General features: G+C 51.3%; 1 protein-coding gene across 1 annotated transcript; it reads left to right on the top strand.

Moving 5' to 3' along the window:
* The first annotated feature begins 140 nt into the window (after positions 1 to 140).
* Positions 141 to 8308, top strand: LOC115830815 (zonadhesin-like). The gene is made up of 6 exons (XM_030795603.1): positions 141 to 577; positions 671 to 835; positions 1500 to 1624; positions 5968 to 6109; positions 6777 to 6945; positions 8226 to 8308. Exons 1-6 carry the CDS (start codon positions 332 to 334, stop codon positions 8306 to 8308), a joined length of 930 nt encoding a protein of 309 aa, XP_030651463.1. The 5' UTR covers positions 141 to 331.
* The last annotated feature ends 5559 nt before the right edge of the window (positions 8309 to 13867 follow it).

Raw genomic sequence — 13867 nt, 5'->3', positions numbered from 1 at the left:
TGGCTCACTGCAACCTCCGTCTCCCTGGTTCAAGCGATTCTCCTGCCTCAGCCTTCCAAGTAGCTGAAATTACAGGCACATGTCACCACACCCTAGTTTTTTTGTATTTTTTTAGTAGAGACGGGGTTTTACCGTGTCGGTCAGGCTGGTATCAAAGCAGCCCACCTTGGCCTCCCAAAGTGCTGGGATTACAGGCATGAGTCCCTGCGCATGGCCGGACCTGGGTTCTTGACTCTTTTCTGGAAGGCAGGGAGAACCCAGGACTAGTTTCCCAGGGACCCTGTACCTGCCAGAGGAGCGTCATAGCCCAGCTGCCTCTGTCCTCCCAGGTATGGGAGTGTGTCAGCTCCCAGGGGAGTCCCACTACGTGAGCTTTGATGGTAGTAACCATTCTATCCCGGATGCCTGCACTCATGTCCTGGTGAAAGTGTGCCACCCCGCCATGGCCTTGCCCTTCTTCAAGATCAGTGCCAAGCATGAGAAGGAGGAAGGTGGAACTGAGGCTTTCCGCCTTCACGAGGTCTACATTGACATCTACGATGCCCAGGTCACCCTGCAGAAGGGCCACCGTGTGCTGGTGAGCTGGGTGTGGTGACCGGGGCTGGGAGGGAGTGCTGGGAAGGGGACTCTGGTCCCAGCTGCTACTCACCGTCACTGTCCTCCTGTTTAGATCAACAGCAAACAGGTCACCCTCCCCGCGATCTCCCAGATCCCTGGGGTCAGTGTCAAGTCCAGCAGCATCTACACCATTGTTAACATCAAGATCGGGGTGCAAGTCAAGTTTGACGGGAATCGTCTCTTAGAGATTGAAATCCCCACAACCTACTATGGAAAGGTGAGGAAAACATCTGGCTCTCCTCACTGGGGAGGCAGCCCCGGGAGATTGGTGGCTGGCAGGGATGGGGGGCAGTGTTCACATCGTGCCTGCCCAGAGAGGCCACTCCTCAGGATGGAGCAGGGCAGTGGAGGAGTGCGCCTTTCGGTGTAGGATGGACAAGAGTGTTTCCAGGAAAAACCATTCTGCCCAGGCGTGGTGGCTCACGCCTGTAATCTCAGCAATCTGGGAGGCCGAGGCAGGTGGATCACTGAGGTCAGGAGGTCGAGACCAGCCTGGCCAACACGGTGAAACCCCGTCTCTATTAAAAAAAAAAAAAAAAATTAGCTGGGGGTAGTGGTGCACACCTGTAATCCAGCTGCTTGGGAAGCTGAGGCAGGAGAGTCACTTGAACCCGGGAGGCGGATAGTGAAGTGAGCCGAGATCATGCCACTGCACTCCAGGCTGGGTGACGAGTGAAATTCAAAAGAAGGAAGGGAGGGAGGGAGGGAGGGAGGAAGGAAGGGAAGAAAGGAAGGAAGGATGGGAGGGAGGGAGGGAGGGAGGGAGGGAGGGAGGGAAACCGCTCTCATGAAGGAAGGAAGGGAGGGAGGGAGGGAGGGAGGGAGGGAGAAAAACTGCTCTGGTGCTTCCCCAGCACCGAAAAACCACTCTCCCCCGCCAGGTCTGCGGCATGTGTGGGAACTTCAATGATGAGGAAGAGGATGAACTAATGATGCCCAGCGACAAACTAGCACATAGTGATGGTGAATTTGTGAACAGTTGGAAAGATAAGAGCATTGACTCAAGATAGTGGTCCCTTAAGACCCTCTAGCTTTTCTTTCTCTTTCTCTTTCTCTTTCTTTCTTTCTCTTTTTTTCTTTTCTTTCTTTCCTTTGCTTTCTTTGCCTGCCTGCCTGCCTGCCTGCCTGCCTGCCTTCCTTCCTTCTTTCCTTCCTTCCTTCCTTCCTTCCTTCCTCTCTCTCTCTTTTTCTTTTCTTTTCTTTTCTTTTCTTCTTTTCTTTCTCTCCTTTCTTTCTTTTTTTTTTTCTGGGACAGAATCTTGCTCTGTCGCCCAGGCTGGAGTGCAGTGGTGTGATCTCAGCTCACTGCAACCTCCGCCTCCCCGGCTCAAGTGATACTCCTGCGTCAGCCTCCCAAGTAGGTGGGATTACAGGCACCCGCCACCATGTCTGGCTACTTTTTGTAGTTTTTAGTAGAGACGGGTTTTCACCATATTGGCCAGGCTGGTCTTGAGCTCCTGACCTCAGGCGATGTGGCCACCTTGGCCTCCTGAAGTGCTGGGTAATCATGAGCCACTGCGCCTGGCCCCTCTAGCTTTCCTTTTTTTCTTTTTCTTTTTGAGGTGGCGTTTTGCTCTGTCACCCAGGCTGGAGTGCAGTGGCGCAATCTTGGCTCACTGCAACCTCTGCTTCCGGGGTTCAAGCAATTCTTGTGCCTCCACCTCCCGAGTAGCTGGGATTACAGGTGCACGCCACCACGCCCCACCCCCGGCTAATTTGTGTATTTTAGGTAGAGACGGAGTTTCACCGTGTTGGCCAGGCTGGCCTTGAACTCCTGACCTCAAGTGATGCGCCCCACTCAGCCTCCCAAAGTGCTAGGATTACAGGCATGAGCCTCTGTGCCTGGCCACCCCTCCAGCTTTTCATAGGAATGTGAGCTAGGGAGCCAGACTGTAGGGCACACCTGGGGCAGGAAGACCAGAATATTCCTTTTTTCTTCTTCTTCAATTTTTAAATTTTTTGTAGAGACAGGGTCTCGCCATGTTTGCCCAGGCTGGTCTCAAACTCCTAGGCTCAAATGATCCTCCCACCTTGGCCTCCCAACGTGCTGGGATTACAGGCCAGAATGTTGCTTTGTGTGTGTGATTTGAGGGCAATGACTTCTGGGCATTCTGGGGCGATGTGTGTAATTGATCCATCTCACGGCTGCTAGAACGAGGAAATGTGAAAGTCTTCCTTTCCTCGCTTAGAAACCTTGGAGGAGGAGCAGGAGCACAGGCTCATGCCTGTAATTCCAGCACTTTGGGAGGCCAAGACTGGAGGATCACTTGAGGCCAGGAGTTTGAGACCAGCCTGGGCAACATAGCAAGACCTCATCTCTACAGAAAAAAAAAAAAAAAAAAAAAAGAAAAGAAAGAAAGAAATATAACCAGGTGTGGTTAGTCCCAGCTACTCACAAGGCTGAGGTGGGGCGATCCCTTGGGCCTGGGAGATTGAAGTTGCAGTGAGCCTTGATCACGCCACTGCACTCCAGACTGGGCGACAAGAGTGAAACTCCATCTCCAAAAAAAAAAAAAGATAACCAACAACAACAAAAAAGATTTCCATCCTGGGCAACATAGCAAGATCCCATCTCTAAAAAAATACAAATATTAGCTAGGCATGGTGGTGCCTGCTTGCAGGCTTGTAGTCCCAGTTACTTGGGAGTCTGAGGTGGGAGAATTGCTTGAGCCCAGGAGTCTGAGGCTACAATGAGCTATGATTGCACCACTGCACTCCAGCCTGGGTGACACAGTGAGACCCTATCTCAAAAAAAAAAAAAAAAAAAAAAAAATTCCTCTTTATCCTTGACTTTAAGTGGTTTAATAATGATAGAACCCTATATAGACATATTAATTTATGCTGTTTGTTCTTGGAGTATGTTTTTGATTTGAGGACTTGTATGTCTCTTTAGTTCTTTTTTTCTTTCTTTTCTGTTTTTTTTTTTTTTTTTTTTTGAGATGGAGTCTTGCTCTGTCACCCAGGCTGGCGTGCAGTAGCATGATATTGGCTCACTGCAACCTCTCCCTCCCGGGTTCAAGGGATTCTCTTGCCTTAGCCTCCTGAGTAGGTGGGACTACAGGTGCACACCACCACGCCAGGCTAATTTTTGTATTTTTAGTAGAGACGAGGTTTCACCATATTGGCCAGGCTGGTCTGAAACTCCTGACCTCAGTTGATCCACTTGCTTCAGCCTCCCAAAGTGCTGGGTTTATAGGCATGAGCCAACACGCCCAGCCTCGTTTTTGAAAATTCTCATTGAGCCGGGCGCGGTGGCTCACGCTTGTAATCCCAGCACTTTGGGAGGCCGAGGCGGGCGGATCACGAGGTCAGGAGATCGAGACCACGGTGAAACCCCGTCTCTACTAAAAATACAAAAAATTAGCCGGGCGTGGTGGCGTGCGCCTGTAGTCCCAGCTACTCGGAGAGGCTGAGGCAGGAGAATGGCGTGAACCCGGGAGGCGGAGCTTGCAGTGAGCCGAGATCGCGCCACCGCACTCCAGCCTGGGTGACAGAGCGAGACTCCGTCTCAAAAAAAAAAAAAAAAAAAAAAAAAAAAAAAAAAAAAAAGAAAATTCTCATTGATTGTCCATCATATATTGCTTCTCTGTGATTTTCTGCTGTTTTTCTAAGACTTCCAGTAGCCCTGTGTTGCAATCCCTCCATCTTTCTCCCATTTCTCATAATTGCTCTTTTGTGAATTTCGTCTTTCGCTCCTAGTGCTCTTGTGTTGGTCTGGACCCTTCTAGTAACAGAACGGCCATCGAATGGAGGTCCATGCAGGGTTTCTCTCTCTCTCTTTTTAGAGACAAGGTCTTTTCTTTTTTTTCTTGCTTCATTGTGTATGCTGGAGTGCAGTGGTGCGATCTCGGCTCACTGCAACCTCTGCCTCCCAGGTTCAAGCAATTCTCCTGCCTCAGCCTCCCAAGTAGCTGGGATTACAGGTGCAAGCCACCACACCCGGCTAACTTTTGTATTTTTAGTAGAGATGGGGTTTCACAATGTTGGCCAGGCTGGTCTCGAACTTCTGACCTCAGGTAGTCTGCCTGCCTTAGCCTCCCAAAGTGCTGGGATTACAGGTGTGAGCCACTGTACCTGGCCTAGAGACAGGGTCTTGCTCTGTTGTCCAGGCTGGAGTGCAGTGGTGCACTCCTAGCTCACTGCAACCCCCAACTCCTGACTTCAAGAGATCATTCCTCCTCAGTCTTCAGAGTAGCTGGGACCACAGGTGCGTGCTACCATGCCTGACTAAGGTTTCTCTCAAAAGTGACATTGAGATCTGAAGGGTGGCAAAATGTCATTTAGGAACAGGGGAAGATAGGGCTGGGGGAGTCCTCCAGGCAATAGAAACAGGATTTATGAAGATGAGATGGTGCCTGACACAAAGGGCTGGGAGGGTGCAGATTGGAAGCCACCAGAAGGCTCTAGCCCAAGAGAAGACTTGATACATTGGCAGATTCTTCTGGCTGCCTTGTGGAGTAGAGGACAGGAGAAGGTCAAGGGCAGGGGTGGGGAATCCAGCCTGGAAGTGATGGCAGCCTAGCTGAGAGAGTCGTGGTGGCCAGGACCAGTGAGGTAGCAGTGGGGATGGAGAGAGAGAGGAGGGATGCAGAGATGTTTAGGTCGTGAGCTGGCTGGTGATGGATAGCATGGGGCAGGCTGGTGGTGGTGAAGGGGTCCAGGGTCCAGCTGCCACTAGGAGGGTGGGGAGGTTTGGGCACAACCCCTTGTCTTTCTGATCCTTGTTCAGGTGAGATCCCCCTGCACAAATTTCACCTGCTTTTTTTTTTTTTTTTTTCCTGAGCCATTTCAGACTGCCTCCTGGGGATGAGGTCTGCATAATTTTATTTATTTATTTATTTATTTAGACAGTCTTGCTCTGTTACCCAGGCTGGAGTGCAGTGGTGTGATCTCGGCTCACTGCAACCTCCACCTCCTGGGTTCAAGCGATCCTCCTGATTCAGCCTCCCGAGTAGCTGGGACTACAGGCACGCACCACCACATCTGGTTAATTTTTGTATCTTTAGTAGAGACAGGGTTTCACCATGTTGGCCAGGCTGGTCTTGAACTCCTGGCCTCAAGTGATCCACCTGCCTCGGCCTCCCAAAGTGCTGGGATTATAGGCGTGAGCCTCTGTCTACAGAATCTTGTAGCCTACAAAAATCTTCTGGCCTCTGTCTGCAGAATCTTGTCTCTACCCTGTGCTAGCCTCTCCTCTGACCCACTGGGAGTGTTAAGTCCGTTCTTCTGGGCTTTTGCTCCAGCTGTGATGAACACTATGCTTCTACCTCAGTCCTGAGCCTGGCCCGACCCCTGTCCCAGGGCTGGAAACCAATTTCATGTCTTCAGGTCCTACTGTAATCTAAACAGGCTATCCAGAAGAGAATCCTTCACCAGCCCAAGTGTGAGCAGGCCTGGAGACTCTGCTGCTGAACTGCACCCCCTGATGGCCAGCCTGGATGTCACCTCTATCCTGCTTGAGCCAGGCTCCCTGGATCCCTGGACCACCTCCACTCCCTCCAGAGAGGGAGAGAGGGAGGGAAGAAGGAAGGAAAGGAGAAAGGGAGGGAGGGAGGAAAGGAAGGAAGGGAGGAAGGGAGGAAGGGAGGGAAGGAGAGGGAGGGAGGGAGGAAGGAAGGAGGGAAACTGCCAGGAGCGGTGGCTCACGCCTGTAATCTCAGCACTTTGGGAAGCTGAGGTGGGTGGATCTCTTGAGGTCAGGAGTTTAAGACCAGCCTGGCCAACATGGGGAAATTCCCTCTCTACTAAAAATATAAAATTAACTGGCTGTGGTGGCACATGCCTGTAATCCCAGCTACTTAGGAGCTGAGGCAAGAGAATCACTTGAACCTGGGAGGCAGAGGTTGCAGTGAGCTGAGATCACACCACTGCACTCCAGCCTGGGCGACAAGAGCAAAATTCCATCAAAAGAAAAAACCAAAAGAATGAAAAAAGAAATGGGTGTTATCAAGGAAGTCACCAGTTACCAGTGTGGGCAATTGAGCTTAAACCTGTTGAGGACCTCTGGGAGGCAGTACAGAATGTGGAAACTCATGGTTGTCCCACCTGTGTGGGGTCATGTGGCTAAGCTCTTTATACACCCATTGTCATCAGTCATTGGCTAAGAGCAGCCCTGGGGGAGGGGCCTTCATGCATTTGCTTCTGCTCTGCTCTGGCAGGCTCAGAGACTCAGGCAAGAGCTACAGATGCTCATGACTGAATGTCTCACCTGGGCCCGGAATAGCAGCATCAAGCACCCTCTTAGCCTAACTCAGAAGTCAGAGTTCCTATTTCATCAGTTGCAAAGCAGAGACAATGCCATCTGCCCGATAGCAGAGCAAAAGGCAGGTGGGAGCAGGGTCCTCTGAGAGCTGAGGAGGGGCTGGAGTGGCCCTCGGTGCTGTGCACATGTGCCCTAGATACATGGGAATTGGACCTGGATCCTCCCTTCCCCCTAGCTCTGGCCACTGGCTCCTGCTGATGTGATGTTCTTGTTCTAAAAACAGATATGTCACACCTCAAGCAGATTTGCAGTCCCTTGACAGCAGCCTTGTCTGGCACATAAAGGACCTCTGCCTCCGTGCATGGCTTCCCAGGGCCCTGGAGAACAGTGAGGGCCAGTTGAAGGGGGCTGCTCCAGAGGGCAGCACAGCCCGGGACCCCATCTCCCCAGCCCCTGTGGGAAGGGGGATATTCCTGGAGTGGGAGCCCAGTTGGTCTTAGAGCTCTGCTAACAGATGGTTGGTACCTCCAAAGGCTGAACTGGGAAACCATTTTATTCTTTGCTGCCCGGCCTCTTTTTTTAATTTGAGATGGAGTCTGACTCTGTCACCCAGGCTGGAGTGCAGTGGCGCCATCTCAGCTCACTGCAACCTCCGCCTCCCAGGTACAAGCGATTCTCCTGCCTCAGCCTCCCGAGTAGCTGGGATTACAGGTGCCCGCCACCACACCCAGCTATTTTTTCTATTTTTGGTAGAGATAGGGTTTCGCCATGTTGGCCAGGCTGGTCTTCTACTCCTTACCTCAGGTGATTCGCCTGCCTTGGCTTCCCAAAGTGCTGGGATTACAGGCGTGAGCCATTGCACCAGGCCACCACCCAGCCACTTGGTTCCTCTGGGTGACAAGATTCAACGTGTCCCTGAGGCTAGGGGCTTCCTGTCCAGAGCAGGGTGGCCCCATCATCAGAGAGGAGCCTCCCACTTCAGGAATCCTGAGGCCCATGGAGCCTGGGTACTCTCTCTACTCTTCTCCCAGAAGGTATTTGCCCCAGGCACTTTGCAGACCAACCAGTAACCATGGCAGAAGGCCAGGAATGGCTGGGGGCTGGTGGGAAGGATCAGGCCCAGCCCAGGCATTGCCACTCTAGGGTCTCAAGGGTTCCCTGTCACTTTGGCCATTCTTCTGTTGCTAGTGTTCCTGGGCCCTTGGCAGCTGGGACCATTGAGTCATCCCCACTGGGGGTGCTGGGGCCAGTCCTAGCCAGGGCAGAGAGTGGGTCAGCCGTCTCAGCTCCTTGAGTGGTTGGTGCTGGTACTGGTCTCATGGTTTTAGACCTGGTACCCCGTGGGTATGGGGAGCCCTGGGCACCTGTGGGCCTACTTATGGAAGGCATCCTCTTCTCTTACCAGGTACTGCCAACCCTGTGGTGCAGCTGCTGCCTCAGTTTCCCCTCATGCTCCAGGTCCCCACTGTGGCGGTTGCTCTTCCCTGAGATCCAGCCAGTGTAGCTGAGTCCCTGGTGTCTTGCTAACTCCCTGCCAGCCCCTGAACCCAGAACTCTCTCTTTCCCTTGGCCACTGGCTAAGAGCCTCTACCACTGAAAAAACTCAGTTTCCTAGCCAGGTGCAGTGGCTCATGCCTGTAACCTCAGCACTTTGGGAGGCTGAGGCAGGAGGATCGCTTGAGAACAGGAGTTTGAGACCAGCCTGGGCAACATAGTGAGACCCCACCTCTAAAAAAAAAAAAAAGCCAGGCATGGTGGTGCACGTCTGTAGTCCCAGCTACTTGGGGGGATTGCTTGAGCCTGGGAGGTTGAGGCTGCAGTGAGCTATGAGGGGTGCCACTGCACTCCAGCTTGGGAGACAGAGTATGACCCTGTCTCAGTAACAAAAACCAAAACCAACCAACCAAACAAAAAAGGAAAAATCCTCATTTTCCTTCTCTGTTATATGGGTGATAATGCCCACCCTATAGAGTTGTTGGAAGGCATAGTTATAGGATTTTTAACACATTTGACACTCCCCGGTAGATAGCAGCTGCTCAGTTAAAAGTGAGAATGGGCTGGGCATGGTGGGTCATGCCTGTAATCCCAGCACTTTGGGAGGCTGAGGCGGGCAGATCACCTGAGGTCAAGAGTTTGAGACCAGCCTGGCCAACATGGTGAAACCCCATCTCTACTAAAAATACAAAAATTAGCTGGGTATGGTTGTGGGCACCTGTAAGTACTCAGGAAGCTGAGGCAGGAGAACAACTTGAACCCAGGAGGTGGAGGTTGCAGTGAGTCATTGCACTCTAGCCTGGGCAACAAGAGTGAAACTCTGTCTCAAAAAAAAAAAAAAAGTGACAATGATCATTCCTAATGTTAATAACAGACTTCTTCATCTCTCTGCCTCTCACCTGACTCAGAGAGACTTTTGCTGCCATGATCTCTACATGTGAACTCCTCCCAAGAGTAGAGCTGCCCAGAAGGACCATCTGTGGTGATGGAAATGTTCTATGAATGCGCCATCCAATATGCCGGCCACTTGAACACATGTGGTCCTGGCCGTCTTGGGCACTGGAATTGTGAGCAGCGTGACTGAGTATCTTAGTCCATTTGGGCTTCTATTACAGAAAACCATAGGCTGGTGGCTTAAACAACACACATTTCTTTCTCACAATTCCAAGATTGAGGAACCAGCAGATTGGTGTCTGGTGAGGGCCCACTTCCTGATTTGTGGATGGCTGTCTTCTCCCTGTATCCTCACATGATGGGGAGTGATGCAGTTTGGCTTTGAGTGCCCTGCTTAAATCTCATGTCGAGACCGGGTGCAGTGGCTCACACCTGCAATCCCAGCACTTTCGGAGGCCGAGGTGAGCGGATCACGTGAGGCCAGGAATTCGAGATTAGCCTGGACCACATGGTGAAACCCTGTTTCCACTTAAAATACAAAATTAGCCGGGTGTGGTGGTGGGCACCTGTAATCCCAGCTACTTGGGAGGCTGAGGCAGGAGAATCGCTTGAACCTGGGAGGCAGAAGTTGCAGTGAGCCCAGATGGTGCCACTGCACTCCAGCCTGGGTGACAGAGTGAAACTGTCTCAAAAAAAAAAAAGGCCTGGTAGGAGGTGATCAAATCATAGGATGGATTTCTCATGAATGGGTTGGGACCATCCCTTCCGTGTGTTTTCATGGTAGAAGGTTATCATGAGCTCTGCTTGTTTAAAAGTGAGTAGCACCTCCCCACCTCTCTCATCCTCTTGTTCTGTTTTATATGTAAAAATAAAACAGAACAAAAATTACAATGCAGAATACCATTTCCAAATAAGATCTGGCCAGGCATGGTGGCTCCTGCGTGTAATCCCAGTACATTGGGAGGCTGAGCAGGGGCAGATCACATGAGGTCAGGAGTTCGAGAACAGCCTGGCCAACATGGTGAAATCCCGTCTCTTAAAAATAGAAAAATTAGCAGGTGGTATTCACCGAGGAGGCATGGGTCGCACAGTGCTCGTGCCTGTAATCCCAGCAGTTTGGGAGGTCGAGGTGGGTGGATCATTTGAGCTCAGGAGTTTGAGACCAGCCTGGCCAACATAGTGAAACGTCATCTCTACTTAAAATATAAAAATTAGAGGGGGGTGGTGGCGCAAGTCTGTAATCCCAGGTACTCGGGAGGCTGAGGCAGGAGAATCGCTTGAACCTGGGAGGTGGAGTTTGCAGTGAGCCGAGATTGTGCCATTGCACTCTGCACTCCAGCCAGGGTGGCAGAGTGAGACTCCATCTCAAAAAAAAAAAAAAAAAAAAAGGCGGAGGGGGAGATTAAGACATTCAGATAGAGATGCCAGGGGTGTGTGTGCACAGAGGAAAGACCATGTGAGAACCCAGCAAGAAGGCGGCCATCTGCTCAAGTTCCTGGGCTCAAGCAATGCTGCCACTTCAGCCTCCCGAGTGGCTGAGACTACAGGTGTGCACCACCACACCCTGCTAATTTTTGTATTTTTTGTAGAGATGAGGTCTTGGTATGTTGTCTAGACTAGTTTCAAACTCCTGGCCTCAGTCAATCCTCCTACCTTGGCCTCCCAAAGTGCTGGGATTACAGGCATGAGCCACCACCTCTGGCCAGCTCCCACCTGTTGATCAAAGGAGCATCAAAGAATTTGCAGCCTCCAGAAGGAGGTCATTTCCTGCCTCTGAGTCTCAGTTTCCACATCTATGAAATACAGTTAATGATCCTTCACTCCAGCGTTGTCGTGAAGGGTAAATTAAGTTGTATTTGGAAAAATATCTGGGGCACAGTAGGTGTGTTTCTCATACCCAGAGTCAGTGTTTAGCAGAGGGTTAGTAGCTGCCTCCAGAGCATGAAGGGCTCTTCCTGACTTTAACTGTGAGGAATGCTTTGGGTTAAAAGATTGTACTTTTCTGGGTTCAGCTGAAAGGTGGAGGGCTCAGTGAGGTGGCTCACAACAGTAATTCCAACGCTTTCAGAGGCCAAGGTGGGAGGATCACTGTTGCCCAGGAGGTTGAGAGCAGCTTAAGCAACATAGTAAGACCCTGTTTCTACACATACACACACACACACACACACACACACACACAAACACACACACACACAAACACACACACACACAAGCTAGGCGTGGTGGCATGCGCCTGTAGTTGCAGCTACTTGGGAGGCTGAGATGGGTGGATTGCTTAAGGCAAGGAGTTTGAGACAAGCCTGGTCAACATAGTGACACCCCATCATCCCCCAAAATAATTTTTCTTTAAGGCACAGCCTCACTCTATTGCCCATGCTGGAGTGCAGTGGTGTGATCTCACCTCGTTGCAACCTCTGCCTCCCGGGTTCAAGCGATTCTTGTGTCTCAGCCTCCTGAGTAGCTGGGATTACAGGTATGCACCACCATGCCTGGCTAATTTTTGTATTTTTAGCGGAGATGGGGTTTTGCCATGTTGGTCAGGCTGGTCTTGAACTCCTGGCCTCAAGTGATCCGTCTGCCTTGGCCTCCCAAAGTGCTGGGATTACAGGCATGAGCCACTGTGCCTAGCCACAATAAATCATTTTTTTAAAGGTTAAATTTAACCTCATTTAAGTAATACATATAAGTCTCATTGAATAATTGAAGCCAGTTTGTGAGGTAAAGTCTATTATTATGTGCATTTTAATTCTTAGCATTAATTTTTGGCATTTAATTATAGCCTCATAAGTACAGATAAAAACAGGACTTCCTGGCCTGGCACAGTGGCTCATGCTTGTAATCCCAGCACTTTGGGAGGCCGAGGCGGGCGGATCACAAGGTCAGGAGATCGAGACCACGGTGAAACCCTGTCTCTACTAAAAATACAAAAAAATTAGCCGGGCGTGGTGGCGGGCGCCTGTAGTCCCAGCTACTCAGAGAGGCTGAGGCAGGAGAATGGCGTGAACGTGGGAGGCGGAGCTTGCAGTGAGCCGAGATCGCGCACTGCACTCCAGCCTGGGTGACAGAGCGAGACTCCGTCTCAAAAAAAAAAAAAACAAGACTTGCTATTGTTGCCACCTATTTTCTTTAAAGATGACAAGCAGCATCTTATTTGTGTTAACACAAGTCATCCACATAACAAAGATAGATAAGAAAAGTGGCCAGGTGTGGTGGCTCATGCCTCTGCTGGGACAGGGAACAGAGGGATGTGGAGAACCTGAAGATGCTTTTGGACAATGGTCTGCGGTTAGGACAGTGGCAGGAGATACCATTCACTCAGGGTCTCCAGGACAAGAGATCAGCCTGGCAGTTACATGTGTTTCTTTTCAAACTGGTTGCCAGGTTGGACTGACCGATGACATCAGAGATTCCGACCTTCCTGATTGGAAGGACCGGACTCTGTGGGCACCTGGAAGTTCAGTTGGTTAACAGCATCTTCTCAGAGCTGATCTCCACTCCTGACTTCTCCCAGCCTCGAGAATTGATAACCCACTTTTCGGGATCCTACCAGTGCCCACGAGAAGGCCACGGACAGAACAGAGACTAGTTTCCGTGAGAGGGGACAGATTATGGGAAACATCATGACCTGGTATCTAGCGCACCCCCAGGATGAGCAGAGCCCCCAGCGGAGCACCTCGGGGTATCCCCTCCAGGAGGTGGTGGATGATAAAGTGTCGGGACCATCAGGTGAGGGGACTGGAGGAAGAAGAGGTGGGATAGGATTGACTAAGACGAAGGAAGGGCGCCAGGCACAGTGGCTCACGCCTGTAACCCCAACCCTTTGGGAGGCCGAGGCGGGCCGATCACCTGAGGTCAGGAGTTCAAGACCAGCCTGGCCAATATGGTGAAAACCCATCTCTACTAAAACTACAAAAATTAGCCAGGCGGGGCCGGGCGCGGTGGCTCACGCTTGTAATCCCAGCACTTTGGGAGGCCGAAGCGGGCGGATCACAAGGTCAGGAGATCGAGACCACGGTGAAACCCTAGCTCTACTAAAAAAAACACAAAAAATTAGCCGGGCGTGGTGGCGGGCGCCTGTAGTCCCAGCTACTTGGAGAGGCTGAGGCAGGAGAATGGCGTGAACCCGGGAGGCAGAGCGTGCCGTGAGCCGAGATTGCGCCACTGCACTCCAGCCTGGGCGACAGAGCGAGACTCCGTCTCAAAAAAAAAAAAAAAAAATTAGCCAGGCGGTAGTGGTGCGCACCTGTAATCCCAGCTAATCGGGAGGCTAAGACAGGAGAATCGCGTGAGCCTGGGAGGAAGAAGTTGCAGTGAGCCGAGATCATGCTACTGCACTCCAGTCTGGGTGAGAGAGTGAGACGCTGTGTCAAAAAAAAAAAAAAAAAGAAGGGTCAGAGGTCAGGAAGGAGAACCTGAGGAGGGTGTGTGGGAAGAATGGAGAAATTCAGACCAGGTGCAGTGGCTCACACCTGTAATCCCAGCACTTTGGGAAGCCAAGGCAGGCAGATCACTTGAGGCCAGGAGTTTGAGACCAGCCTGGCCAAGATGGGTGAAACCCCGTCTCTACTAAAAGTACAAAATTGAGCTGGGCATTATGGCAGGCACCTGTAATCCTGGCTACCTGAGAGGCTGAGACAAGAGAATAACTGGAATCCAAGA

This window comes from Nomascus leucogenys, chromosome 17 (genome assembly GCF_006542625.1).
Source record: "Nomascus leucogenys isolate Asia chromosome 17, Asia_NLE_v1, whole genome shotgun sequence".
Lineage (NCBI taxonomy): Eukaryota > Metazoa > Chordata > Mammalia > Primates > Hylobatidae > Nomascus > Nomascus leucogenys.
Note: the sequence above shows the minus strand (reverse complement) of the source record. Positions and strands in the feature narration are given on the sequence as shown.